This window comes from Osmia lignaria, chromosome 10 (genome assembly GCF_051020975.1).
Source record: "Osmia lignaria lignaria isolate PbOS001 chromosome 10, iyOsmLign1, whole genome shotgun sequence".
NCBI lineage: Eukaryota > Metazoa > Arthropoda > Insecta > Hymenoptera > Megachilidae > Osmia > Osmia lignaria.
The window spans coordinates 13880799-13908745 of record NC_135041.1 but is presented as its reverse complement, the minus strand read 5'-3'; the positions used below and the strand labels follow the sequence as shown (position 1 = coordinate 13908745).

Below are 27947 nucleotides of genomic sequence, written 5' to 3'. Positions count from 1 at the left end.
TAGTACTTCGATAGATTTATAATAAATGTAGATAACAGTTTGGGAAAACAGTTAACGCATTTATTACATTGTAAGGTAACATTAAACAAATAATTATAAAATATTATATTAATATTACATCAAAATAAAACATCTTAATATCACTTAGAAACATAGATTAAAGATTTAAAATATATTTTCTCTTATACTTTCAATAAATAGTATCTCTCTTCTTTTTGTGCATCATACTCTAATACGAATACAATATATAAACCAACAGGAAGAAATAGACATCGTATTATCAAATTATTAAATTTCGTTTCTTTTCTAATTTTTTAAGGCAAATTAATCAGTCTTATAGAATCTTTAATTAGCACATGATGATTGTATTATTCAAAAGTATATTAATATACTTATTACGTTTATCATCACAATTTCATCATTAACAAGATATATAGTTCTATCTAAAAACAACTTTGAAGGATATATTTATATATATACTACCTGCATCAAAAGAATGATTTCAATGTTTCACTGTCGTGAGAGAACATATTTACAAGTGGATGCGTTAAAATGTGTGTTCGCATATCTTTTAATACTATAAGATTTACTTTATATATTTATATCTCTCTAATGTACATATACCAAAAATAAATAACTTTAACGGAATTTCTGCACATAATCTTGCAGAAAAAATTAAATCCCGTTCACCTTTATAATCTTGTAACGCTTTGAAATATAATAAGATTGCTCTTACCTGATGATCCTACATATGTATAAATCATTTCTAACAATATATAATATATATTTTTTTAGAAATACTTATGTTTTTTCACTGATTTATAAATTTAACGCCTATTTTGTTGGGCGGATAATAAATGTGAACTGCGCTAAGACGCTCCCGTTCTTGTTCTAAGTTTATCCTTCAAATAATTAGCAACCTGCGTTTGTGAATGTCTAATAGCTAATTGGAGAGGCGTAACACCTTCTTGATTAACGAGTAAAGGATCCGCTCCCGCTCCTACCAGTTGCCTCGCAACAGTCATTTGTCCTGTTAAAGCTGCCGCGTGTAATGCGCTTTCACCGTTCTAGAATATAACAATTACCACTTGAGATGTAACTTGAAATGAGTGACAGAAAACAGGGCAATGTAAGTACTGAAATAGTTAATTTTAGAGTATTATAAATTTCTCATTCCTCGTTTAACCATCTTTGAAATTTTTCAGTTCTTATACAAGACTTATAAAAGCTTACTGGAAGTATACCAAGCGATGGACGATACTTGAGTAGTTCACCAACGACAGCAGCATGACCCTTATGAGCTGCTTTGAAGAGCGGTGTGGCGCCATCCTACAAACGAAAACCTTCTAAACCAATTGTTCTTTCAAAAGGTCAATCTTTATCTCTTTTACTTACGTGTCTAGTGGCGTCGACCTTCGCACCAGCTTTCAAGAGCCTCCTTACAACGTGATCGTGTCCCATTTGCGCTCCTATCCATAAAGGCGTGGCACCGTCGGTTCTTGCCGCATCCGTTTTTGCCCCGTGTTCCAGCAGGACTTCCAGTATCCGCACGTGTCCATTTTGAGCGGCGATGAACAATGCTGTAGCACCATCCTGTGAAATTCGAACTCGAATAGATGAAGACCACCCATGGAGGACCTCCTCCTCCTCCTTTCTTTACACATCAAGAATATAGAGAAATAAAGCGAGCGATGGGACTTTCCTACCCTTGACTTACCTTCATGTGAGCATTGGGATTGGCACCTCTTTCGATCAAACCTTCCACGACATCCAAGTGACCGCACTGGCATGCAACAAAAAGTGGGGTACCGCCGTCCTGAAATCGTAACAAGAGATCGTTAACTTTTCATTTTCACTCAATTAACAGAGGAAATTCTTTCTCTTACTATGCTGCAAGAGTCGACCACTGCATCGTGTTTCAACAGGAGATTGGCTATGTCCATGTAACCACCTTGGGCAGCGAAGAATAGCGCCGTTGTACCGGTCTAAAAATACCAAGCAATAAATTGTCAAACTTTTTACTGGAACTCTAAAAGCATTGTGTAAAAGTGGGAAAGAACTTTTCAGATTTTATGACGCGAAAAGAAGACCGGTCATAAAAGCTGAAAACATTGCAAATAAACGCAATGAGAAGGAAAAATCAGCGGTCTCTTTCTTTTCATTTGAAAAGATTCTAAAACTAGATACGATGTTTTTCTTTTACCGTGTAAAAGCGGATGCTTTCATCTACAAGAGGAAGAAAGTACAGCAGCGTTAAAGACTTCGATTCTTTTCTAATTGTGACGCAAATACATCAGAGCGACGGATGAATATTCATGATAAATTTAATGTTACGTTTGATCGTCGAGCGATGTTATTTGAAATGTCACGCATGAATACGTCTTCGAATAATTAACAGGGAACATTTGCCATTTAAATGTCACGTTCGCCTTAAGTTCCGCGTTCGTATGGTTGTCTGACCGAAAGGGGCCATGAATTTTACATTTTATTTCCCTGTCGGCGAGACACGCCTTATGAAAATCGAGACTAAATTTGTCCCGAGTTATTGCGACCCCGTTGCGAAACAATTTCCACTGTGATGGTAATATCTGTGGATAATTGACAGCGAGAGCGACATCCTGTCGCCTTTGTCGCGACATGGTGCTTGCTGGTACAATACAGGGAGGTGTCCTTCTATCTCAGAAGAATCGATGGATTGTAGTTTCCTCTACTATACTCTATTTTTATCAGGATAGAATATTTTAGTTGCTATGAGACTTTCATTAGATGACCGCATTAGAATTTCATCGATTTGGGAAAGCTGTTGTTTTGGGATTTTAGATTTACATCCAAGTAATTAATGATAGGTATAGAGAAGAATTAATAAAGTTTCTCTTGGTTGAATAGAAAGACAGAATCTTGAAAGAAGTTTATGAGGACCGTAAAAGAACCGTCCGGCATTTAAATTTCAAACTGAATACTCTGAATAAATAAATAAAAATGAGCTTTCGAATTGGACATCTATTCATCGGTAAAGGAGAGAAAGTACTAGTGTGTATCTCGAATATCCCCAAAAGGAACACCGTGTGTCCAGTGCGATGCAGTTGAACCTGTTCGTATACCGGGCACATGCACTTTCACTGACGTTGCATTTGCCTCGGAGCATCCGGTGATCACCGACCAAAAGTCATTCTGCTCGACTTGTCCCTTCGAATCGGATTGTGTACCTTACTTTGTCGGGATTGTAGCATTCACAGTTTAAGATCACCGGTACACGTTCTAAGTTAGAGAGGTTCCAGAAGTTCCGGTGTTCCTCGAACCATGTCACGCCGGGAGACCTAATACCTATCCATTACAAAACCGCAGAAATTCTATAACGGCGATCAACCTGTCTATCTGGTCAGGGTAGCATTCGTGGTCGTGTATTCTTTTTCTTTCATTCTCGTACCCGATCAAGCATACAGATTGATTCTCAGAATTTCGACACGGTTTTCATTAATTTTCATTACAAAGTAATGTGTTCCCAAGGGTATGGAGTACTAGCGAGAATAGTAATTGTCGAAAGTCATCTAGCGGCGGACTAAGAAACTATCCCTGCGCAAAGTATTTACACGCAACATATGCCAAATGCAAATTCTGTGTTTGCACAAGCTACGAGCCTAAGTGGAACGATATAAAAGGTTTTCATTAATTTTTTATTAATTACAAAATAATGTGTTCCCAAGGGTATGGAGTACTAGCGAGAATATTAATCGTCGAAAGTCATCTAGCGGCGGACTAAGAAACTATCCCTGCGCCAAGTATTTACACGCAACATATGCCAAATGCAAATTCTGTGTTTGCACAAGCCGCGAGCCTAAGTGGAACGATATAAAAGGTCAAAGTTATTTTCGGTGCAGTTAAAGGCACCGGGGGTTTAATTAATTTGTCAGAAAGTAGGCAAACACGGTAATTAGCGGCAAATGGTGCACGATACCTGTGGCGGAGTCGTGCATCGTGTACCCCTGGCGCAAACTCGTACGATCGTATCAATTAATGCACGGTGCACCGCGAAGAGGATGCATCGTCAATTTATAACGAACTTGTTACTTCCTGCCGCAATCTACCTTTTTTTATTTCCATCGCTCGCACGCTATTTTAACATGCTATGTTTATGAGATACAACCAGCTTTCGCGTGCTATGATCGCTCGTTTATTTGAAATTCTTATGAACAGCCGTGAAGTTTGGAAAATTTCCGCTGCACCGATACTTGGGAATTCGTGAACGATCCTTTCTTTCGCAATAACCCCTGATGTTGCCTCGTGTAAAAGTAGATATCCGAGAAGTGGAAATCGTCAATTTCTTCGAATTTTTATGTAACGTTCAGGTGATTCAAACGATAGTTATTTTAAGCCTAGTGTATATATAAGATTCAGAGTTTTGATAAGTTAGCTATCTACGATAAAAACTCTTGATTTTCAGGAAAATATCGCGCAGCGATACAACGAAGGAATACATTGTTTTTAAAAAGTTGAACATCTTATATAATAACGAAAGATTCTCGAAATTCGTCGCCTCGTAACGAGGATATTCCCAGAGTATCGGTAGCAACTTTGAAAAGTTTGTTTGAACTGGTCGAAAGTCTGCTCGCAAACGAGGCTAAACTTAAGGGATCAGTGTGTCACGAACGCCCACGCACGATTTTCAAGCTGATACCGGCAATTTGTGCAGAGGCGCGTTTAGGCGGTTCACACTTGAACGCGAGTCGTTACAGTTGCATATTACGGCAGGCGATCGCTATTAAAACGCATTCGAATCACGCGAACACGACTCTGTATACACAGCCGCGGCGTCGCCTCGGTGCAACCTAACGTGCTCTGCTTCGGTAACCTTGAACACATACATAACTGTGTCTTATATTTTAACATCGATACCGTTTATAAAGAAAAATACTCGAGTGTATTCAGGCTGCAGTTTTTTTAGAAACTGTAACTTGTATTGTTGTAACATTTTAAGCATATTTCTGGCATGATTCATTTAATAAAACACAGTTAGTAACGGGTAACACAGAAGCAAATAGAACTCTTGCATTCACCGATACTTTTCTCTTTCAGAAAACGAACATTCCTCGTTTAATGATCATTCTTAATTTCTTATGCATGCGATCGCTCAATAAGAGCCACCTCTTTCTTAATCTCTTAACATGAATTAGAAACTTGACTATCGTTCTAGTAATCGATAGGAGCAAGCAGAACGATTTGCCACTAATTACACCTCTTTCACGTCTACACTCGTATATCTACTTTTCATCGTTTGACTCTCTCTCTAAAACGATGAAAAATTCATCGAGTTCGCCCGATGAAACGTTAGAAATCCAAAGTTTCGTGGTTAACGGCGTTCTGCCGAGATGAGTATCAAAGGTAGCCGTTGAAAGCTCGTTGTCGTCAATATAAATAATTCTGTAACACGGGTAACGAGCGATTGTGCAACATCGTCGTTGGCGAGTTTAGAAGGTTTGACGCGCGTTTGCGTAATTTGTTCTCGGCTCGGGGGGACGTCATCGCTTGAATTCGGTCTCAGAAACCAGAAATAACGTTCTTCGGTTCGTTTTTTTTTTTTCTCTCTTTCTCTCTTCGTGGCTACTAGATTTCAACTCATTTGCATACCGACACTTCTTAGCGTCTAGAAAAGAAGGCAGGTGAAAGGATGAGCAATGTTTCAATCTCATTGGAGAAGGTATAGAAAGAGAGAGACAAGAACTGTTGCAATGACGGCAAGTTTTTCTTACCTAAAACCAAGATGACTTAATTAAAGAATCACGCGCCAGATACTTGCTTCTTAATTGAAAGCTAAGCGGACGTGCGTTCCGTTACCAAAAAAAAGAAGAATATATTCAAGAGGAAGGCGGTGGTACCTTTGGATTTGCATACAATACCGCGACTCTCGATGGCACGGGACACCGAAAACTACGTGGATTCAACGATAAATCGTCGCAGGCCACTTAAAGAGGACCACTCGATCGCTTCCTGATGCTTTGCGTTACGAGTTAACTCTTTAAATTTTTTTTTCAACGAACCAAGTAGTCTCCTTTATGATAATTCTAAGACTGGAGCACCAGAACATGCACCAGATTGATAGAGAGGTAGCGCAATTTGCAAGCTTCATTATCGCTGACTGAGATTATCCAGATAAACACGAACATATTATTAACGTCGATGCCTCTGATGAGAATCAATTTATATTTAGATCTACTAGAACTTAGCTAAACCCAGCTAAGATAACTGTGAATAAACTCTAGTTCTGTTAGAGAATACGTAGAAGATGAAATGTATACGGTAGCGACGACACTTCAGATCCATAAAAGAAAACTGAAGATTCCAATGGAGAAGAGTAAATCAGGTAAATCTGTAACTTTCAGACATCGCAAAGGCTATTTCCGGTGAGTGGGTAACGGGGTTGCCAGGACGAGTCTGCTAAGCGAACTTGATTCATTCATAGTCGTTCATTCATAGCCCGGCATATGCTCAGGACTTACCAGCCTTCTGGCATTAGGATCCGCCCCTTGTTGCAGCAATTCGTTGACCGCCTCAATGTGGCCTCCGGCGGCGGCCAATATTAAAGGGGTCGTTCCATCCTGAAAACAGAAAAATAAATTAGAACCAGTTCGTATACATTGATGTAATTTAACGATGAAACGTCTCAATAATCCCTAATCATTTTAGGACTTTTTAATTGATACAACCTTGAAACGACGGACCTGAAAGAGGAGTAATTTAAATTTAGACTAGTTCAATTTCTAAATCTTAAACTATTTACATAGACGCATCGTTGTATAACTAATTCGATTTTCTCTGTTCATTTCCTTTAACAGTTCTACGCGAATCCATACTTGGTCAAATCACGTCATCGTTGCACCGGTAATTTATTGCGATAACAAGGCGATTGTTAGTAAGGTTTCTCAATTGACGTAACAACCAATGAGGAGGGACCCGGTCCTTAATGATGTCATTAATCCAAGTGATCGTCTGCAAATAAGAAGTCTGACGGTTTTCATAGATAATCCATAATTAAATTAAAATAAGAAACTTGCGTTTGAAATTCCAAATTCCTTCGGAATACGTCGATAGAATTTTGTCTACGTGGGCCAAAGTAGAACACCGAGTATCCATGCGGTGATCTAATAAACCACTTTCGAGACAAGGAATAACGTTACTCGCTCTTTTTAACGTCGCGTCGTTTTGCATAATGAACCGACTGACCCGACGACAGATCACCGCTTCGTAATTCATTCTCCATGCACACCGAGGTCTATGGTCATCCGTGACATGTGTCAAACATATATTTTTTCCATCGTATACCTTATCCTTACAGTCGACGTGGACACGTCCGGAATCCAGGAGAATTCGAAGACGCTTCGTGTCGCCATGCGCGGCCGCCAAATGCAATTCCACATCTCGGGGAGATTCTTTCTAGAATACCAAGAAAAAAAAAAAAAAAAATTAATTATTTTTCCTCCGTTTCTCATGTTTTGTGGATCAAGTAATCGTAATCAAGATGGACGAATTAAACTCAGTCGGCTGTAAACTGAAACCGTTTTTTTATTTTCTGAAACCATACGGTGTTTCACAATTTCTCCACTTTTCAATATTTTTAGAACAGGCGTAATTGTTACCCTTGATTTTCTACGAAATGAATATCAATCGCAGAGATTCATTTTTATTATTATTATTTTTATAAATCGTGTTACCTTGTCAAAGTGCAACGTTCCACTGTATTGTTCCAGCAACACGTTTTATAGGTCATCACGCGTCGAGTACGAGAATCGATTGCTCGAATGAGAAAAACTTAACCAATTGTTACGATTATGTGGTCACGTGTAAGCATGGGACCACAACCTATTCAATTGGGACGTCGTATTTTGTTAAAAAAAGAAAATCAGATGATAATCGTTGTGTAATTATTTATAGAATCGTTAAGATAAGATGCTTGCAAATTTATCGCTTACAGACAAGTGACATCAGATCTCAGTAAATTTTTCCTGATCTCATCTAGTTTTATATTTCCATAGGTGATTATGAATAATGATGTCATACAAAAAAATTGTTTTTAAGTTACAGGTGTAAAGATTAAACAATTTTAAACTTCTGTGCTTAGAAACAGTAGTTCAAATAGTATTTAAAAATTTCTTATAAAATAAGATTTTTATTCATTTTTAATTGCATTCGAATGTATGTCGTATAATGTTTCATTCAAAAGATGTTTATACATATTGGCGCCTACAATTTTTATAATAAATAAAAAACTTACCTTCATAGACATGTTTGATATGCATGTGTAGCAGAATTTCACGCATTCAACTTTTTGTTGTTATTACAAGATGAACAACAAATTCACTTAACGTTAACGTTGTAATTATTATGCATTAATTATGATCTTGCTGACATGTCGCGTATCAATTTTATTTGTAACATACTTTTAAAATAATTCATAAATCGACATTAAAACACAGTCTCATATCACAGCCCGTTTAAACGCGTGAGAATACTAACACGTCTCTTCGTGTTTATAAAACGCGAAGGCACAAGGCATCATCATTAGCAGGATGACTTCAAGTCACTGAATGCCCGATGAAACTGCAGGGACCGTGGTATAGACAAGAAGTGGTTTCTTCAATGTCTGTTTGGTGGCGCTATTTGCCGCACAGTTTTTTAATTAGTTTCCGCTGCATCTCGATAGATAACGCTATCGATTCAACTAATATGGAGTCTCAATCGTATAAATTATAAATATTTATTGGAACGATGAAGGAATGAACGTACAGAAAAGTTGTTTGAATTTTGTTCATGAAAATAAATGAGAATTTTGTGTTAATAGGCGTTCTCTTTATTACCGACTTTGACGCCGGCCGCCATATTAAATTTGTAAAATCGATGGGTAACTTGTTGAGTAGTTTCCGCCGTTTTTAAATAGATGGCGCAATGGTCGAATTTCAAACTACTTATCGCATGCTATCAACTAACGGCATGCTATGCTACATCACCTCTCGTATACACCTAAATGACACGTGTATGCTACGATAGCTATATGTATAAGTACATAATTAAACAATACTGACCATGCATTCAATATTATTAATTTTCTTTCCGTAAAATTGTAGTTGCAATTGTAGTTATACGTTCTATATGGTAATATTGCAATCCCGAAAATACTTTTCTGAATTTAAACTATTGTTTCCCAATTAAAAAATATATAAATCTTTTTATAGTAGCTCTTAGCTTGATATCGCTTTCTAAAAGTTATCTTTAGAAAACGATATCAATTACCAGGTCACACCACGTGGAGGTGGCTACGTTAGTGACCCACCCTAAAATCATAAGAACGTGAAACCATTCAAAACATACAACATAAAATAAAAATTTAAACAATACAATCTTGAAATAGAAAATAAAATTAACATCCTAATATCAGAAACAATTGAGAAAATAATAATAATTTAACAATAAAATGCTGTAACGGAAAACATAATTATTAGGATTAAATATACAATAACGTGAAACCATTCAAAACAGACAACATAAAATAAAAATTTAAACAATAAAATCTTGAAATAGAAAATAGAATTAACATCCTAATATCAGAAACAATTGAGAAAATAACAATTCAACAATAAAATGCTGAAATAGAAAATAGAATTAACACCCTAATATCAGAAACAATTGAGAAAATAACAATCCAACAATAAAATGCTGAAATAGAAAATAGAATTAACATCCTAATATCAGAAACAATTGAGAAAATAACAGTTCAACAATAAAATGCTGAAATAGAAAATATAATTAACACCATAATTTCTGTAACAATTAACAAAATAACAATTCAATAATAAAATGCTGAAATAGAAAATATAATTAACATCCTAATTTCAGTAACAATTAAAAAATAATTCAACAATAAAATGCTGAAATAGAAAATATAATTAACATCATAATTTCGATTACATTTGAAATGAAAAATGCCGACAACAGAAAATATAATTACCATAACAATTTCAGAGTATGTTTTAAATAAATAGAACATAATTAAAATAAGAACATGAAATATAATTGATGTGCAAATCAATAAGAGAAGAATAATTTATTTCAATAAAGCAATAAACAAAAAAGAAATAGGGGAAATAAAATCGCGAGTTGACCATACAACGAGCTGGGTATTGAACTCGTAAAATGTCGAGTTCAATACGTCCTGGACGGTAATATTCATACCGTTCAAGGAAAAACACAAAAAATGAAAAAACAAATTAGCGAGCATAGTGACAGAATGACTGTCCATCCGAAGATGGAGAGCCATTAGTAGTTCCCCTCTTCTGGGCAAATTTTGCCGGGGCTCTTCAGCATATAGCCTCTTCTTTCTTCGGCAATAGCCTCACAAAAATCACTCGCGAAAATTTTACGTTTGCTCAGACATTTGTAAAAACGTAACACGTAAACGAGCAACGATCCATTGAATCGCTACTCGCATACCTGCACAATTTTTGCAAATGTCCAAGCACAAAACACTTTTTAATTTCACTTCACTTCACTTCACTGCACTTTCACTTTAATACTTCATTTTTGTAATCGGGTCTAGTACCACGACTACGACTTACAAACTAATAAGGCTTGGCCTTGAAAAAATCAAGAGAGAATGCTAAATTAATTAATTAATCAACTAATTAATTTGCATTTTCATTTTTCCTCTCGATTTTTTAATTTCCAACCCCAGATACAAGCTTCTCACGTATTAGAGGAGAATACGAAGAGAAACATGAAAGCTTGCTCTGGCCCTGCCTACTTATAAACTAAACTCAATCACACCAGAAGTAAACTACCTGCCTGCCTATCGCTATATTTAAAAAAGGGCAAAAATCATTCTCACAAAAATTCACTCCACGGTTCTCATACAACCACCCGGGTGCAAAAATGCCTACACCTAGAGAGAACGTCCCGGGACGCCTCCGACACCCGAGTTCAATTCAACTTTCACACTCTAATAAAATCATACCTTTTTGCTGAAATCGACTGACAAATAATAGTGAACATTATGCTAAAGTAATACATTTCATTTTCGTATTCTATTGAATTATATAATGTAAAAATTTTTCAATCTATTCTTGATAAGTATTTTGTAATGTTATAGTAAGTTAAGATTGTTAATAAACGATACAAATCCCACATCCTAACCACACACACACATGTGGAACTTATATCGTGGTTCACTATTGGTTCACTACTTTTGTCAGTCGCCAAAATGTATTACACTTAAAACTAAACCTTGTCCACCGCCCTCCACCCACGCGAGTACATCTAAGTACCCGAATGAGCTTTGGGCATAAAAATGAACAAGGCCAAAGGTATTTTCACCTACCAGTTTTCTTCATGTGTGCTGAAATGCCTAAGCTAAAACGTATGATTAGCAAAAACAGAATTTCAAGTTCGAAAGGGGAACTTTATACAATGCTTGAAGAGCAAATACCGACCCCCATGGGGGCCAGCCCATATACTAAACTGATGCCAATTTCACGAGTAAAATCGGAAAAACGTTTCAATTTCAAGAGCGATTTCGTTATCAAAGTAAGTAGTTATAATAATTAATAGTATTCATGCTTATTACTTTGATATTGAAATCCGCTCATCGCGAAATAAATTCTTGTACATATAAAAAAGAAAGTGTATTGTGAAGTCGGAGGGTCATCCGACTTCTCTACATTTTTAAACTCGAAATCTATATATGTAAATATGTACAAGAAAACCCTATCCTGAGCTAAGGCATAAAATACACAAAAATACAATTTGCACGATTATCATTGTATAAAATGATACAGTGATATTCGTGGGTCACTATGCTCGCTCAAAAAATAAAAATTACAACCAATTCCCGTGTCGCTACGGACCATTCGTCCTACGACATGATGGGAACCGGAGGAACTTTAAAGCATGCGACTCACCGATCGTTGACTTGCACTACTGCACTCGCCACGTATCTTATTGTTAGATTGATCCATAGCTCGTCTGTTGGCTCGTCAAAGAAACTGTATCTCTACTGGCCAAAGCACTCATCTGAAAGCATAAAAATCACGATTCTTGAACGATATATGTTTTATCTCAATTTGTTGTAGTTAATATGCTAATACATAGGATAATTCAAAAATATGCATGCAAAACTATATGGGAATAACTACATCATAAAACACGGTAAAACACATGCAAATACATCCCAAAACACTTGAAGATCAAAACCATAGAACACTATAAAGTATTTGCAAAATTATAGTAAAACACATAGGGTACCAATCCATAAAACCTACTAATAAATCCGTATAAATATGCCAAAACACAAAGGGTACTACTCCATAAAACCCACTAATAAATCCGTATAAATATGCCAAAACACATAAGGTACCACTCCATAAAACCCACTAATAAATCCGTAAAAAATGCCAAAGCACAAAGGAAACCACACCATAAAACACAATAAAGCACATGCAGGTACATGGGGTACCACACCACACAGCACACTAATGCACTTGTATAAAAATGTCAGAACACATGGGTGACCACACCATAAGTCGCACTAATATATCCGTGTAAATATTCCAAAACATGCGAAACACTATAGGAAACACCATAGGCACACACAGTAACACTTGTGGTAACACACTGATAAATCCATGCACGAATATCCATAGTGTCAACCCGTACCGGTATATGTTTGACAGCTCGATCCGTATCCTTCGGCGGCCGCGATAAGACTGTTTAGATTTGACCTCTCTACAGGTCGCGCATGTACCGGCGCGCGGCGCGCGCAATCAAGCATGGCGTTCCGCTTCACCGGTTCCGCAGATTTAACTATTTCTATCTGATATTTGTTAATATTTGTTTAATTATTATTTTATATTTTACAATTGTTTATTAATCAAATTATTGTTATATCTATTTAAATTGTTTATTTCTTTACATTTCCGCGTGGATATGTTGCAAAATTTTGTTTAATTATTCTATTAAAAATTATTTAATTATTATTTTTAATTTTACAATTGTTTATTAATAAAACGAACGAACTAGGCCCTTCAGAATGAACGAGAAACTAAATTTCTGGTCTGTTTTACCTTGTTGACGTCTTTCGCGGGTGAACAATCAACGAAATCGTAGTTTTCAAATTACTTCTACCTGGAGACTTGTACATCATCCCTTGGGTGCTCGTTTTATTCTATCCGACCCAAAGAATATTAGTCTGGTCCCTATTTGGACATACGATTCACAGAAATGTTTATATTACGAATAAATCAATGCAGGTGAGTCTGATCCGCCATTTTCTTGACCGTTGACAGACAGCAATTTCAATATTTTATAACTTTTTGACGATTTGGATAATATAAGGACCAGACTAATATTCTTTAGAGCCTCCTGAACACGTCACTCAAATTTTTTTGCATTTTGTTTAGAAATGAGGACGTATTTTGAGAACTCGCGTCTTGGAATTTTTCTAGGGACTGTCGGCAAAGTTTTCGACGCTCGCATCACCTTAATGTTGCATTTAAATTTTAATTAATTTGTTTTAATTTATAAACCAATTGTATAAAAATGGCCAAAAATCAATCTTTTATTTCTGAATAATAGAGAAATATTTGAATTTATAGGGTTTTATAAGAACTTCTTTCTTGATGTTGGCACACTTGCACATTTTGCGACATATGCACAGTGTTGTTATAAAAGTTTCTTTTCATCTTGAAGCCATTTTGTGGTATACGTCTAGAAAATAAAAGTAAGAAAATATATTAATTTATTAAGTTTGAGTGTTGTATTTATGTGTAGAATGATATGCAATTTACCTTCAACATTTTTTGTAGGCACCGCAATGGAAAACGATAACGGAGTACTTGTTGACTTGTATATCCCAAGAAAATGGTAAGCGATGCACGTGGGTCGCATGGGGTTATAAAATAAAATGATCATTCCTAGCATTTTTACATATTATTAAATGTTACTGTTAAACATAAATAAAGTACATATAACTAATTGAAAATTTATATTTCTACAGCTCCTCGAGTAACCGCATCATCCACGCCAAGGATCATGCATCTATTCAGTTAAGTATTGCTGATGTTGATCCTGAAACTGGACGTATGACAGATTCCCAGAAAATGTATGCAATCTGTGGAGCAATTCGTCGTATGGTATGCTATTTGATACTGTTAAATTAAGATACACTCGAAGATAGATATATTTATAAATAATTTTTTTATTTTTATTTAGGGTGAATCTGATGATTGCTTGGTACGGCTTGCAAAAAATGATGGCATATTACCGAAAAATTTTTAATGTAACATAAATATTTTACTCTTTCAATAAAACCAAAAAAAAAAAAAAAGTACAGTTTTAGTCAATGTTCTATATATTGACTTGGTTAAATACTTAATTGTATATACACCATTTATTACATGATTTGTACATATAATTTCACATATGAAATACTGAATCATTATGTATATACATTATACAGGAAGATAAATCCTTAAACATTTCTTGCCTTTAATGGAACAATATATTTTACTCATTTATTTTCTAAAATTATGCTTACCCGCATATTAGTTATATAAAAATAAAAATTATTTGAAAAAATATAGTTCCATGTGTCAAAATGTGTAAAGTATAGTTTCAGATGGTAATGTTCAACTGCATTTAACAAAAGTGTTTACAGGCAGGTCAAAATATAGAGCATCTTTGTTTTATACATATAACACCTTGAATAATAAGAATTAGTAAAATTTGTAAATATTTTAAAGAGATATTTAGTACTTGTTTAAACTTTTTATATAATATGAATATAGTCATAGCTAATTATAGCGTTTTAAAATCTTGACTTATCACACACGAATCTTATTTATCAAAGCTGACAATTAAAATATTCATTGTTATATTGATTTTCACAGTTAGTTGTGTATTCAAACGCTAAAGGAGAATTACATAATCAACCTCTAGTTAAATGACAGCACTAATACCTTATCATTTTGTGCATAGATCACTCATATTTGGCAAAATGTGGTAACTTGTAAAGGTTCAAAACAATTTAATTCTAAAAAATATTTGTATCATACGGGAAATTGACTTTTATGCATAAACAGTGTTTAAAAGTAATGGAACTGTCTTTAAACATTACCCTGAGTACATGCTATAGGATATTATTTCAATTTTGATGAATATTATAATTACTACAATAGGCCAATAAATTCATGCATATTCAAAAATTGCAGATCTATATAATCTAGTATACATATAATGTGTGTATTCATAGATATGCCTACTAAAACGAAACATTATAGATTAAATAACTAAGCAAGTGAATAATACGTGAAATTCAAAAAGTATTTGTAGAAGTACATTGAAATTTGTTAATTACTATTATTCTATTACAAAAACGGTTTTTTACATTAGCAAACTATTTTTTAAATGAAGATTTGTTTGTCTAATTGGAATAAATGTAGAAATTTCCTTAGGAAATGAAATTGCTGGTCAATTATTTAAGGCAATCTATCACTTTATAAATTTTATATATATCTTACACTATTTTTATACATGGTCAAGTCTGTGTATCATATGTTCAACACAGGAGTATCTGATAAGGAATGAACGCGATTGAATCGACGATTTTTTAAAGTTGCAATTGCTTCGGTAAGATCTGTTCGTTTACTAAAAAAATCTACTATTGCTTGACCTGTTAAGGCAGATGCCAGGAACTGTTCAACGCTTATTGACCAATCGGGGTCGGTAGATGAGATTATACTTGACGGATTTCCATTGCGATCAGGCGACTAAAAACAGTGGTTCGCGTAAGATGTACACTGCATTAATATAAAATATCTTAATTAGTATATGTATAAAATACACACCCGTTCAATCATTGATGATTGTTGAGCAGAAGTAGCAGCTAAAAGTAAACTGTCTTCGGATTCGTCTCGATCAACATAAAACTTTTTACCAACATCTCCTAATTGAAGTAAAAGTGTACCTATATATAAAATCATTAAGATTTCTTTACTCAGTATGAAATATGTATTACGACACTACGTTTCATTTACCTATTGAAGCTATGCAATGATAAGTTTCTTGTTCTTCCGGCTGTGCGGGGAACATATCATAAAGTGTTTTCCATAATGCTATGAAGTGTCGTTGTGACATTTTTGGTACAGTTTTTAAATCCAATGGGCTATCTTTCGATGCTACCATTGAACGTAAGCTACCCATACTTTGAACTTCCCATGATTGATCTCCTTGCTGACTGTTCAAACTCGTTGAACGAGACAGAGTACCTATAGTCGGTTCTTCAGCTAAGCTAATTGGCATTTCTAAGGAAGCAACACTTTGTTCCATACTATCAAAAAAATCTGTAGCTTCTGCCGCTACTTCTGCGCCATCTGATATTAACAATGCATTTAACTTATTTAACATAATTATATAATAAATATTTAGAAATAATACTTACCAGAATGCGTTGGCGATTCAAAATCAACAGGTGTAAGTAACGGTGGTAAATGGAGGGTATACAATAGTTTTAACCTTTGCGTTAAATCGGCAGTTGTTGTCATCCCGATAGCTTGTACTAATTCCCGAAAGTTTAGCAGACCATCACGGTTACGATCCATTAACTGATAGTACAATAGTACTTATAAACATTTTCTGTATTTGCTTGATCTTATTCGATACAAAATTAAGATACACATGGATGTTAATTCTCTAATATATTATATAATAGATTGTTTTCTTTCATTAAATTAACTGCAATTAGAAACTAACAAACATTTTGTAAAATTTAATTAACTTACACGGAATAACCGGGCAGCAAGAGATTCAGCCTGACTACATTTCCCCCAGAGAGATAAGCCACCAAATAATATTCTAAATAATTCAAAGTCTACCTTATATGCTTCATAAGGTGGTTGGGTTGGATCATAACGATCGGGTTCCGATTTTCGTTGACTCATTAATTCTTCTCTGACTAAACTCAATAGATCCTAAAAATATCAATTTACTGTGAAAAGTATTTAGAAAAAAAAAAATATATATATATATATATATATATTTATAATACCTGTAATTCTTCCATTGTCATATATTTATCAACAATAACACTTCTAATTACGTTCTTTTCGATTCCCTCTTCTAAACTTTGAACTACTCTAAGTCTATGTTTTAGACGAAGTCTTTCTATTCCACCGATAGTTAAAGATCCATATCTCGAATACGCTTCGTATATTAAGGTCTGAATAGATATACTCTAAAATAAGCAATGATTATAATGTAATTCGAATTTATATGTTGATGTTATAGATAACATTTATGTAAAAACGTTCTTACTCTATTAGGAGTAGCACTGTCAACTGGTCTAGGAAGTATAGGGCCATCGTCATTGTACACACCGCCGAGATAATCAGTTAACAATTGCATTGCTTCACCATCGTCGCGACAATTAAGTAACTTATCTTGATTCCATTCCAGTACTGTTAATGCTATCTGACACAGGAAGAAAGACCTGTTTACTTCAAATTTCTTCTGTATGTACTTTATTCTGTATTCATTAGAAAGGATATCAATAAAGTTTGATATTTTTACTAAGAGGAAATAATTAAAGAATGGAAAATAATATATCGGCTTGTACAAGATGTTATACCTGAAATATTACTTTTGCACCATCATAGAAGAAGCAGTCCATTATATTTACGGCACTGCTAGTTGGCATAACGCTTAAAAATATTGTTAAAAACCACGAAAGCGATATGACTTTGATTAGACCAAGTTCCTGTAATCTAGCATGTAATGTTGGTAAATGTTCGGCAGCTAATTCTTCTAAAAGACCTTGATCAACGAGAGCGCCAACTACTCGTCTATCATAATAATCGGGTAACAACGATTCGCAGACATTACATAGCTGCCAGAACGCAGATTCCTCCGAACAGTAGATTAACAGAACTGAAGCTACTATATTCATTGCCTGACAATAACCTGCCCCAAAAGAAATCATAAAATTTTGTAAACCCTTTACACTCACTAATAATTATAAGAAATTTCAGTTTTACCAATTTGCGGATTTTTCCATGCATACGCAGAAAGAACTCTTCTTAGCGCGCTAATACCAGTGTCGGACTGAAATGCTGGATGTTCGGGTAACGATCTATGTAAATCTCTTTCTATTTCCTCATTTGCTTGACACGATTTGCCCAATGATTGGTTGACCAATGATTTATAAAGTCCTGGATTCATTACCATTTCATTCAAAGCACCTAGAAATGACTTAAAGTTATATTTATTGTATTCTTATATCATATTCTTATATAATATTTATTATAATACCAGAAAATGTAAGCCAAACTTCTCCTCTAAGGGTTTGTGGTACACCTTGAATTATTAGTTTTGCCGTTTCCGTTGTCCTATACATTGTAACACCTCTTCCGTATTCCGCAAAATGGAGTTCCCATTGTTTTTCTTTAGCTTCCTGTTTTAATGCTGCTTCACTACTTAGCGGGGCTTTAAATAAAGTCATTAATGGTGGTTGAGATTTCCAGTTAACTGATTTAGCTTTTTCGCTACTACTGTCGTTTTGACTATTTAGAGAGAACGCGTTATCTCCACCCCTGTTGTAAAATAAAATATACCGGGTGAAATACATCCCGGAAATAATAACATTAAATAGGAAACAAGATGACTTACAAATTGGACAGTTGAGATCTTGCTAATAATTCCGATATTTTTTGAACAACAAAATCCCTATCATGAATTTGAGCAAATAAAAACGACGATCGCTCCGTTGTAACTAAAATAGATTTATCTATTCCTGTACTAAATGATTGATTTTCAGCACGTTCTGTCAGCTTTACTTCTCTCAGAGGTATAACTAAACTTACTAATCCTCTTACCTAAATTGATATGTATACATCATATTACTATACAATCTTGTATTTCATATTTGTTCAAATATTTACCCTGCTTTCGAAACAAAGATAATTTTGAGAGAGATAAATTTTCCCCCAAACATATCTTTTATTGTACGGTGTCCATAACGTTGCATCAATACAACCATCCAACTTCTCAGTTCCTGGTAATCGAAATTGTAATCTATAAGCTTCAGAATGCGCTCTTGCATCAAGGTCTCTTTTTAAAAAAGAGGGCTTTTTAGGTACATTCTTGCTAAAAATGTTACGTTACTATTATTAATACGAACAAACGTTATCCGAAAGTATTAAAATGTTTTTAAGTACCTTAATTTATTTAACAATTCTCTATCCTCGTTGAAGCCGCTTTTTTCGTCTATAAGTCTGCCGAAAATAAAAATTATTATCTTTCGAATTTTCGTTCTTTAAGAGATCAATAATCCTACCTTTTCATAGCAATATTTGTAAGTTGCTCCATTAATGAGTATGTCTCTGATTTATGAAGAAACATTGAAAAATAATGCTAAAAAAAAAAGATACAATACCTGTTACATAACAATTCGGTATTACAAGTAACGAATACTGTAACATATTATTCACCTCTTTATTGTCTCTTGTTACAACACGTATACTGTCCGGAAATAGGATGGAATTAGTTTTACTTAGTTCAGTAATATCTGCCCATCTTATAATTAATTTTGTTTCCCTTGCCAAAATATAGGCATAAAAACACATATGATGTACAGATAAATAGAGCCATCCTTGTCTAGGTAAACGAGATTTCCAATAGCTAAAACAATGCAATAGTATATTTTATAAAACATTTTATTTAAACTATCCGCATTTATAACTTAATTACAAGTACCTGCAAGAGTAATAATTAACCAACTTATCCTCCTTTGGTATATTGAACAGTTGGTGAAATTTAAAGGACACAGTTTTAAATGACTGTGGATCCTCCTCTGTGAATAGTATTATATTTTATTACTTACATATATGAAAGTTTTATCTTTAAATTAAGTCATTGGTTTACCATCTGCAAATTGACTGTCAGGAACATTGTTTGCAATAATAGATTGTATTTTGCAGCAAACAAATTCAGTAATTTCTTCTTCCGTGTCAAATGATTTTAAAGTATCCATTAAATTCGAATTCAGCCATTCCCAATCTTGTAAGATTTCTTCGTGAGTCAAGGAACATGCAATTTCTATACGAATTTTAAAAACATTTCATTTTTTTATACTAAAAATCATAGAAAATTTCTAGTTTTCTTACCCCAATAAACTTCAGATGATGGGGTTTGATGTAATATTCTAAAAGGTGGAGGTTTAGTGTCTAAGACACTATCCAATGTCCCTACTATAATAGAAGTAAAACCTTTTGTTTTTCCATGTCCTTTACGACGTTGTAAAACAAAATATACAGTTGCTTGTTCTGTTATCCTATATAATAAAATTAAAGGTACAAAATTATTTCCTTTATTTTATTGAACTCTATTATATGTAATACAAATACGGAAGATTAGAAATGTTATAAATTAAAAATTCACTTTACATAATTAGTAACATTAAAAAAATAATTCTGCATTTGTAAAAAATGTTTATTTTAGGAATACATGTAGATAATTGGTCGAAGTTTATTACAATAGCGTGAATGTCTCTTATCGGGAATAAACCGTATCTTCCGCATGTAATGTATTGCCATTTGTGGTCATATATTGCGTGGCAATTCAGGAAAATACAATAATGATGTATAATTCTAAAGCTACATAGAATTTCAGTTAGCATGCTCGTTTAATAAACATACATTTTCAATTTCGACAGCTTATTCAGAATGTAAACAAATAGCATCGCTAAGCAAAATTATTAACCAGATTTCTGTTGAAAGAATCTGCTCGTTTAATCCAGCATGTATGAGTTAGTAAAGAATTACAAAGTGAAGTGTACTGTCAGCTGTCTTTGACATACGATGTAAACAGTAATTGTAACAAAACATAGATCTTTGTGTACATGTATCAATTTACCATAAAGCATTTGCCAGTAGAACTTCTTGTGGCTTCACCCACATATTGACCACCGTTCTTCCAGCACATATGGCACTAACGATACAAATTCAAACAGTCTTTACCCAAGACACTTACAAAATTCTCCGTCTGTTGAAAAGGAAAAAAAACACTTGCCAAAGATAAACACCACCACGAACTTTACTACAAATCCCTTTTGCGGGCGTGTAAGGAGCGGCGCTAGTGCGCCTCCCTCGCCGACAATCTAGAAGTTGGCAAGACTGAAAGTAAGACAAAGTAATGGAACTTGTCTTTTATTTTTATGTCTAAAAACAAAAACAAATCATTGTGGGCTGATGGTAATATAGGTTCCGTAGGTCGATAAGATTCCCACTGTTGATAAAGTTCCTTTTTACCTACGCCCCACTATGCTTGTGTAACACAACGCGGCAGTTCTTCAAGGTTCTTGATTCTGTAAAAGAATTAAAAACTCATAATATAGAACAACAACGAAAATATCAAAAGTCAAAACGGCCATGGAGGCGACAGCGTCCAAGTAGTACAAGGATTACGGGTCGGAGTTCAATGTTCAATGGGCGAAGAAAAAGAAGACGAAAGAAAATCAAGAAACAAATAAATATACCGCAGTTCACCAGAGTCCATAACTGCGACGCGCAGGTTGGAAGATGGTGGGGGAACGCAGCGAGCTCTCTGCTAATCGCTTTCCACTTCGTTTGGGAGTATCGCCAATCAGGGCGAAGATGCGTACTGGAGATGCGCAAAGAACGAAAACTGGTCTTTTCGCAGTTATGGACTCTGGTGAACTATGGTATAAATAACAATTCAAAAGTGTTCACTGCTACTGCCATCTGTAACGTGTAACCCATTACGATCGAAGGTCACGCGTAAAAGTGTTTGTTTCGTTCATAATTAAAGTACTTAACAAAGTTTATATATACATAGATATTTCATGCATATTAATGTATACGATGTATGTAATCTTGGCAATAGTAATATTGTGATGTAATTACGCTTTAATAGCAGTTGTATGTACATACGAAAGATCATTGTGAACAGATTTAACGTAATGACAAATCAGACTTTGTGGCGCCTGTGTGATAATGTAATGTATTTTAATCGGTGCTGAATGCTCCGATCTGTATTTACATTAGTGCTAAAGTGTAAAAGAAATAGATTATTTGTGACGCTGATCTCGCATGCAATTAACAAAGGTATAGATTTCTTTATTTTTAATTAACGTGTTGACCGATTCGAGCTTTAAATTGAACAGCATTTAATTCACTTGATACATATATACATAATATCGATTATGATTACGCCAGTGAGAACGCAAAAATTGTTTATGGCTGTAAATCTCAAACTAAAATTATGACTGCAGTAAAAAGTGCCCAACTTTTTAAATACATACTTCATCATGTTAATTATAGTCCTATGAAATATGTATAAGTTTTTCTAACATATTATTATACATTATATAAGTCTATATTATATGTTTCAGTTATAGATATAAACTGTTTATTTAAGTTGGGAAACTAAAACACATTCATACATTTATAATATCAGTTGTTTTAAGAAAAATAATTTGCAATACATAAAATGTTTTCATGCGTGTCTCTGTTACATAATTAAGTTGCATTGAATTATCTGTAATTAAACATATTTTGTCTACAATATGTTCAAGGATTTTCCGTGTTCTGTCATAAGATAAAAGCAATAAGTGATAAGGCATGTAAATAAAATTTAATCTAGTGATTAATTGTGAATCTACATGTTACATTGAGTTGTAATTGGATCAATGTCAGAATATTTCAAAAATAAATCCTTTCAACTTATACCAGTATATAAAATATTAATAAATTTTATTTATTTACAGAAAATTCTGCAAAGTGATGTACTAAAGAAACTTGCCATCTTCAAATTAGTTAAATAATTGTAAAGAAAAAGTGCAAATGTCTGTAGTAGTGGATACGATAAAAGAAGCATCTCTTTCAATGGAAATGAATTTACAGGACAAAGATGTCAGAGTAAGTAATAAAGTATACTTTATTGGACTATTATTGTATTAAATTAGAAATTTACAGTTAAATAAAATGAATTACTCGATGCATTAAATTGTATTTTCAATATATATTTTACAAATTTGAATTTCACTGTATATCTAATTTCAGTCAATGGAAAATCTGATATTCAGCTATATAATACACAACATTAAATTGTGTATTTCAGAAGAAAGAAGAAAAACATATTGGAACCGATGGAATTTCGAATACACAAAGGGTATGGACAAGCTTGGTATCAGGTGCCATTGCAGGAGCATTGGCAAAAACAACTATAGCACCTTTGGATCGCACAAAAATAAACTTTCAAATTTCGAACCAAAAATATTCGGCAAGAGCAGCGATTAATTTTTTGATAAAAACTCTTAAAACAGAGGGTTTACTGAGCCTATGGCGTGGAAATAGTGCAACTATGGTTAGAATTATTCCATATTCTGCTGTTCAGTTCACAGCTCATGAACAGTGGAAGAGAATTCTAGGAATAAATGGATCAGAAAGGTAACGCGCAACGTACTTCTCTTTTAAATTATTATTTATAATAATTTTTCTTCTGTTAATATTTATGAAAATGTTCGGCATATTATTTACTTAAAACAATATTTATAATAGTAGAATTACTTACTTTCAAACATATTCATGTTCAGAGGAAAACCTGGATTAAACTTTCTTGCTGGTTCATTGGCGGGTATAACATCTCAAGGTACAACTTACCCTCTGGATTTAATGAGAGCAAGGATGGCTGTAACACAGAAGGCTGAATATAGAACATTGCGACAGATTTTTGTACGTATTTACATGGAAGAGGGAATATTAGCCTATTACCGTGGATTTCCTGCAACATTACTCGGTGTCATTCCCTACGCTGGATGTAGCTTCTTCACCTACGACCTACTTAGGAATCTGTTGACTGGTGAGTCGATAATTTCACAAGCTAGTTTTACGCCGTGACGGTGCTTACACGCAAAGACAAAAAAAAATCGTGATTTATACGAACAATAGTGGCTCGTGTATGATCGTAAAGCAGGGTAGCCGTGGGTCACATCGGGACTGTTTCCCGATATTGGGACAGTACTTACTTTAATAGCGACGCTTGTTGAGACAAGTCCTATGGCGGCATTTTTCAAGTACGTGCTTCATTGTTCGATGATGGCTACGTGTCGATGAATAGTGTACACGGTGGCTATTCCTGACTTCTCGACATCACTGATTTGCGGCGGCATTGCCGGAATGATTGCTCAGACTAGCAGCTATCCGTTGGACATCGTTCGGAGAAGAATGCAGACCTCGGCAATCAAGGGACAAGATTATCATACAATTAAGTCGACTGTAATGAAAATTTACAAGTAAGTTTCAAATATATGTAATAAAACTTACATATTTTTTATACTTAAATACGTCCTCTCTCTCTAAATATGTATATTGTATTTAATAATTTTCAGAGAAGAAGGTATAATGGCCTTCTATAAAGGATTGAGCATGAATTGGGTGAAAGGCCCAATCGCTGTAGGAATCAGTTTTGCTACGCACGATACGATTCGCGATGCATTAAGGAAATTTATTGTCCGTCAAAATAACTCACAAAATTAATATAAAGATATGTTATTAAGTACCATATGCAATTAGAAAAACTAAAAAGAAACTACTAATTATTCGTTAACATAGAACATCAATTATACATATACAAGAATACACTTTTATCTGCTGGAAAGTCCTTTGAACTACAAAAAATAATTAACAAAGTAGTAAATACAATGAATTTTCATTTATAATTTTCAAAGGGCGTGTTTCAAAGGGCAGGGAGAATATTAGTACAAATGATTCATGTATATATATATTGTTATTTAAAATGTTATAAAAAACTGTTAACCAACTGGAAAAAAATACATGTCATAGAAGTCTGAAGAAGTCAGCGAGACACAAGTATTCATTTTCAGTTTATTATTAATATATGTATATTGTATATCAAATTTGACACTATTGCCCTTGTAATTTTTCATTCTATAATTAATGATACAAAATATATGTTTATATTTCTAATTAATACAGAAACAATTTTAAGAAAATCCCTAAAAATTTAATATTTTCTTTTTCTAAGAAATACATACTATATAACAGAAATATTTTTAAATTATTATAAAGTAGGCAATAATTGTTTTGTATCATTAATTAATTAGTAATGTCAAATTCTGTATAATATGAAACCATCCTAATAAGAAAATTAATTTTGACAATAATGTGTCATAAATATAATGTGCAATATTATTAATGACTAGCACAATTATTTGTAAAGGAGTATAGTATTTCCAGTAAATATTTGTCACGTCTATTTTTTTTACATCACGCTCTGTAACGTATTATAACTTTATAATACTCGGACTTATTTTAATGTTGTACATATTTACAATATTAATCTTACTTCGTAAAATTTTATTTTGTTGTTTAATTAAATTCGATTGGTCAATTAATTCAAATATAAACTTTATGGACTTTCAAGTTCCCTACGAACAGATTTTTTAATGTGCATTAACTTTAAATAATATATTTAATTATTTGCTATTTTTGTAGAAATTATATCCAAATACATTTTAACAAACAAAATGTTATTATTAAACATTTAACAGATATATTTATAATTGATATATTAAATATTAATTAAATGTAATATTATTTCAAAATGAAATAAATAATAAAACTTGTTATGCAAATAAGTTTTTCTTTTAGTAATAATAATGATTGTGAAACATGAAATAAACAATAATGCATATCAATATTTATCTTATGAAATAAACTATCGAAATAGCTAATTATAATAACAAAAAAAATTACTTTATTTAGGACGTGCTTACTAAAAAATATTTTATTCATATTTGACTAGTCTAATAATAATAATTCTGAACAGTTCATTGATTCGTTTGCAGAATTTGTCATCAGTCAATTGTTTAAGATATAAAAATGTAAAATAGAACATTATCAGTATATATATATTACAAACTGGTTATCAGTGTTTGAAAAGGCTTCGGTATAATTAAAAAATTGTTAATCTATTTCTTTTGTACAAAATTGTTTATAACAGTGTGGTATTATTTTGGTTTAGTTTCTTGATCATTCACATATCGTATATAAATTTCCCTCTCATCATTTCCACCTGGCGGAATTTCAGCTTCATTTAAATATGATACTCCTATGGCAAGCACAGAACCATCATGGCTAAAACTAAGGGCAGCAACACCAGCATTATATCTATGAAATTGACACAAACGCTTTTTGTTAAAACCATCCCAAATATTCACGTAACCATCCGAACCACCAGTTGCAAATGTATTATATGTCGAATGAAAACTAATAGCATTTACTGGATATATATGTTCTACATTATTTTCCTTTATTCTGTGACATTTAAAAGCATATTTCTTTTTTTGTGCTTCCGGCGTAGTATCAAGATATTCAACAGCAACACGGCCTTCTATACTACTAAGAACATATCCCTGAAAATCATTGAAAAATTAAAATATAGTTATTTATTTAATACTAAATGAAACTGACATAATTCTTTAATGCTATTTAATTTGTAAAACATAAGACTCACTTGTTCATTAGGGAAACCTTTGATACAACGTGTTTGATACTTCAAACTGCTTTCACGTCTTTGAAACATACCAGCCATGTTTCTCAAATCCCAGATACATACTTTTCGTTTAGCTGTGCCTACTACAAATTTATCTCCACATACAGATAAAGCCAGAACAACATCGGGTTGTAAATAACTACCTACACAGGTAGGTGTTCTGGGATCCCAAAGTTTTACTGCTGCATCCCAACCACCAGTTAATATTGCATTTACAGCAGCACAATATTCAATTTTCCTAATTGGTTTATCATGTGTTCCCATTACTGATTCTACAAAATAATTTAACTTTATTTTGGTTCTTTTATTTCAAAAAGTAAACGATTATGAAAAATATTAATACCAGTATTGCTGTTAATATCATACATCTTTAGGGTATTTCCTAAACCACCGCTGTAAGCATGAACAGCATCCTATTAAAAACATTAATATTATGTTATTATGAAATAAGATAAATTAATAATACAAGATATATTGTAGCATTATATTACATTTAGATTTTTATAAAAATTGAAATGTACTGAAATTTTTGTAATTTGTTTATCATATGAAAGCACAATTATATGTGAAAATATAAAATAAACAGACAGTTTGATGAACTTATAATTACCTGAAATGCAACATCTAGAACTGGCAAATCATGATTATATTTTAATCTCATAGTATTGGCATGAATATCATACAACCGCACTGTACTATCCCATGAAGAAACAAGAAGAAACTGTGTCGAATTCGGACCAAATTCTACCGCCGAAATTGCATCGGTTGGAGGTGACTTTATTTTAAATTCCGTCCGGGACTCCATTCTTGAAGAAAAACAGACAAACAAGAAAACCTGTAAGAACTATTTACATGCACTAAACCAAACAGTGCAAATAAACATAACCTACAAACGGAAAAAAAACATTTACATATTACAAAATGATTGCTCTTAACAATGAAATTAAAGTATACCTATTCTCAATGATAATATAAATTTATATAATATTTAACTATTGATATGACTAAATATAAATTAATGTAAGTGAAATTTAAATACTCTAAAAAGAAGATATGTCATCCACTGTACATAATAAATATACATATACCGCAGTTCACCAGAGTCCATAACTGCGATGCGCAGGTTGGAAGATGGTGGGGGAACGCAGCGAGCTCTCTGCTTCGCCAATCAGGGCGAAGATGCGTACTGGAGATGCGCGAAGAACGAAAACTGGTCTTTTCGCAGTTATGGACTCTGGTGAACTACGGTATATATATAGACAAACACATACTAGACTAAACTGTATAAATGATGAGTCTGAACATATATAACATGAATATAT

At 33.5% G+C, this 27947-nt stretch overlaps 5 protein-coding genes across 13 annotated transcripts; 2 read left to right on the top strand and 3 right to left on the bottom strand.

Annotated features, from left to right (window-relative positions):
• Nucleotides 1–44: 44 nt before the first annotated feature.
• On the bottom strand, nt 45–8603 carry LOC117609543 (uncharacterized). Its single transcript, XM_034336020.2, has 8 exons — nt 8267–8603; nt 7318–7428; nt 6495–6593; nt 1887–1985; nt 1718–1816; nt 1396–1593; nt 1234–1329; nt 45–1067 (listed from the first exon to the last, which is right to left on the bottom strand). The coding sequence occupies exons 1-8, from the start codon at nt 8276–8278 to the stop codon at nt 870–872; spliced, it is 912 nt and encodes a 303-aa protein (XP_034191911.1). The 5' UTR covers nt 8279–8603; the 3' UTR covers nt 45–869.
• Nucleotides 8604–13634: 5031 nt separating this feature from the next.
• Nucleotides 13635–14365, top strand: RpS21 (ribosomal protein S21). The gene is made up of 4 exons (XM_034338747.2): nt 13635–13759; nt 13845–13902; nt 14036–14171; nt 14251–14365. Exons 2-4 carry the CDS (start codon nt 13853–13855, stop codon nt 14314–14316), a joined length of 252 nt encoding a protein of 83 aa, XP_034194638.1. The 5' UTR covers nt 13635–13759; nt 13845–13852; the 3' UTR covers nt 14317–14365.
• Nucleotides 14366–15528: 1163 nt separating this feature from the next.
• Nucleotides 15529–23732, bottom strand: Tbc1d8-9 (TBC1 domain family member 8/9). 3 transcript variants are annotated; one of them, XM_034338707.2, is made up of 20 exons: nt 23623–23732; nt 20944–21394; nt 20196–20362; nt 19954–20127; nt 19786–19882; nt 19521–19710; nt 19367–19443; nt 19248–19304; nt 18972–19176; nt 18700–18905; nt 18343–18623; nt 18069–18272; nt 17663–17994; nt 17350–17505; nt 17084–17269; nt 16818–17006; nt 16478–16640; nt 16074–16409; nt 15885–16003; nt 15529–15806 (listed from the first exon to the last, which is right to left on the bottom strand). In XM_034338707.2, exons 2-20 carry the CDS (start codon nt 20985–20987, stop codon nt 15588–15590), a joined length of 3402 nt encoding a protein of 1133 aa, XP_034194598.1. In that variant the 5' UTR covers nt 20988–21394; nt 23623–23732; the 3' UTR covers nt 15529–15587. The 3 variants fall into 3 exon arrangements, with proteins under 3 accessions (XP_034194598.1, XP_034194602.1, XP_076546818.1); XM_034338711.2 differs by having other exon boundaries at nt 15885–15982; XM_076690703.1 differs by lacking the exons at nt 15885–16003; nt 16074–16409 and having other exon boundaries at nt 15663–15836.
• Nucleotides 21794–26357, top strand: DPCoAC (dephosphocoenzyme A carrier). 3 transcript variants are annotated; one of them, XM_034338722.2, is made up of 6 exons: nt 21794–22154; nt 22817–22967; nt 23170–23498; nt 23645–23910; nt 24169–24343; nt 24440–26357. In XM_034338722.2, exons 2-6 carry the CDS (start codon nt 22893–22895, stop codon nt 24585–24587), a joined length of 993 nt encoding a protein of 330 aa, XP_034194613.1. In that variant the 5' UTR covers nt 21794–22154; nt 22817–22892; the 3' UTR covers nt 24588–26357. The 3 variants fall into 3 exon arrangements, with proteins under 3 accessions (XP_034194613.1, XP_034194629.1, XP_034194620.1); XM_034338738.2 differs by lacking the exon at nt 21794–22154 and adding an exon at nt 22527–22668; XM_034338729.2 differs by lacking the exon at nt 21794–22154 and adding an exon at nt 22674–22740.
• Nucleotides 26081–27748, bottom strand: Bub3 (mitotic checkpoint protein Bub3). Of its 5 annotated transcripts, none has more exons than XM_034336104.2 (5): nt 27714–27748; nt 27236–27431; nt 26969–27038; nt 26587–26897; nt 26081–26485 (listed from the first exon to the last, which is right to left on the bottom strand). In XM_034336104.2, the coding sequence occupies exons 1-5, from the start codon at nt 27731–27733 to the stop codon at nt 26081–26083; spliced, it is 1002 nt and encodes a 333-aa protein (XP_034191995.1). In that variant the 5' UTR covers nt 27734–27748. The 5 variants fall into 5 exon arrangements, with proteins under 5 accessions (XP_034191995.1, XP_034192032.1, XP_034192015.1 ...); XM_034336141.2 differs by having other exon boundaries at nt 27695–27746; XM_034336124.2 differs by having other exon boundaries at nt 27665–27741.
• Nucleotides 27749–27947: the final 199 nt, after the last annotated feature.

Bases quoted from the DNA above. Each gene is read 5' to 3' on its own strand.
- LOC117609543 (XM_034336020.2), bottom strand. The intron at 6,594-7,317 runs GTATACGATGGA...TTCTGTTTTCAG, and splicing joins ACGTCGACTGTAAGGATAAG to GATGGAACGACCCCTTTAAT. The intron at 1,330-1,395 runs GTAAGTAAAAGA...TTTCGTTTGTAG, and splicing joins AGGTCGACGCCACTAGACAC to GATGGCGCCACACCGCTCTT.
- RpS21 (XM_034338747.2), top strand. From the start codon at position 13,853: ATGGAAAACGATAACGGAGTACTTGTTGACTTGTATATCCCAAGAAAA. The intron at 13,903-14,035 runs GTAAGCGATGCA...ATATTTCTACAG, and splicing joins TTGTATATCCCAAGAAAATG to CTCCTCGAGTAACCGCATCA. The intron at 14,172-14,250 runs GTATGCTATTTG...ATTTTTATTTAG, and splicing joins GTGGAGCAATTCGTCGTATG to GGTGAATCTGATGATTGCTT.
- Tbc1d8-9 (XM_034338707.2), bottom strand. From the start codon at position 20,987: ATGTGGGTGAAGCCACAAGAAGTTCTACTGGCAAATGCTTTATG. The intron at 19,883-19,953 runs GTAAACCAATGA...TACTATTCACAG, and splicing joins TGACAGTCAATTTGCAGATG to AGGAGGATCCACAGTCATTT. The intron at 19,305-19,366 runs GTAGGATTATTG...TATTTTCGGCAG, and splicing joins ACAAATATTGCTATGAAAAG to ACTTATAGACGAAAAAAGCG.
- DPCoAC (XM_034338722.2), top strand. From the start codon at position 22,893: ATGTCTGTAGTAGTGGATACGATAAAAGAAGCATCTCTTTCAATGGAA. The intron at 22,968-23,169 runs GTAAGTAATAAA...TGTGTATTTCAG, and splicing joins TACAGGACAAAGATGTCAGA to AAGAAAGAAGAAAAACATAT. The intron at 23,911-24,168 runs GTGAGTCGATAA...GTCGATGAATAG, and splicing joins ACTTAGGAATCTGTTGACTG to TGTACACGGTGGCTATTCCT.
- Bub3 (XM_034336104.2), bottom strand. From the start codon at position 27,733: ATGGACTCTGGTGAACTGCG. The intron at 27,432-27,713 runs GTATATGTATAT...TTTTTCTTCAAG, and splicing joins ATGGACTCTGGTGAACTGCG to AATGGAGTCCCGGACGGAAT. The intron at 26,898-26,968 runs GTATTAATATTT...ATTATTTTGTAG, and splicing joins TGATATTAACAGCAATACTG to AATCAGTAATGGGAACACAT.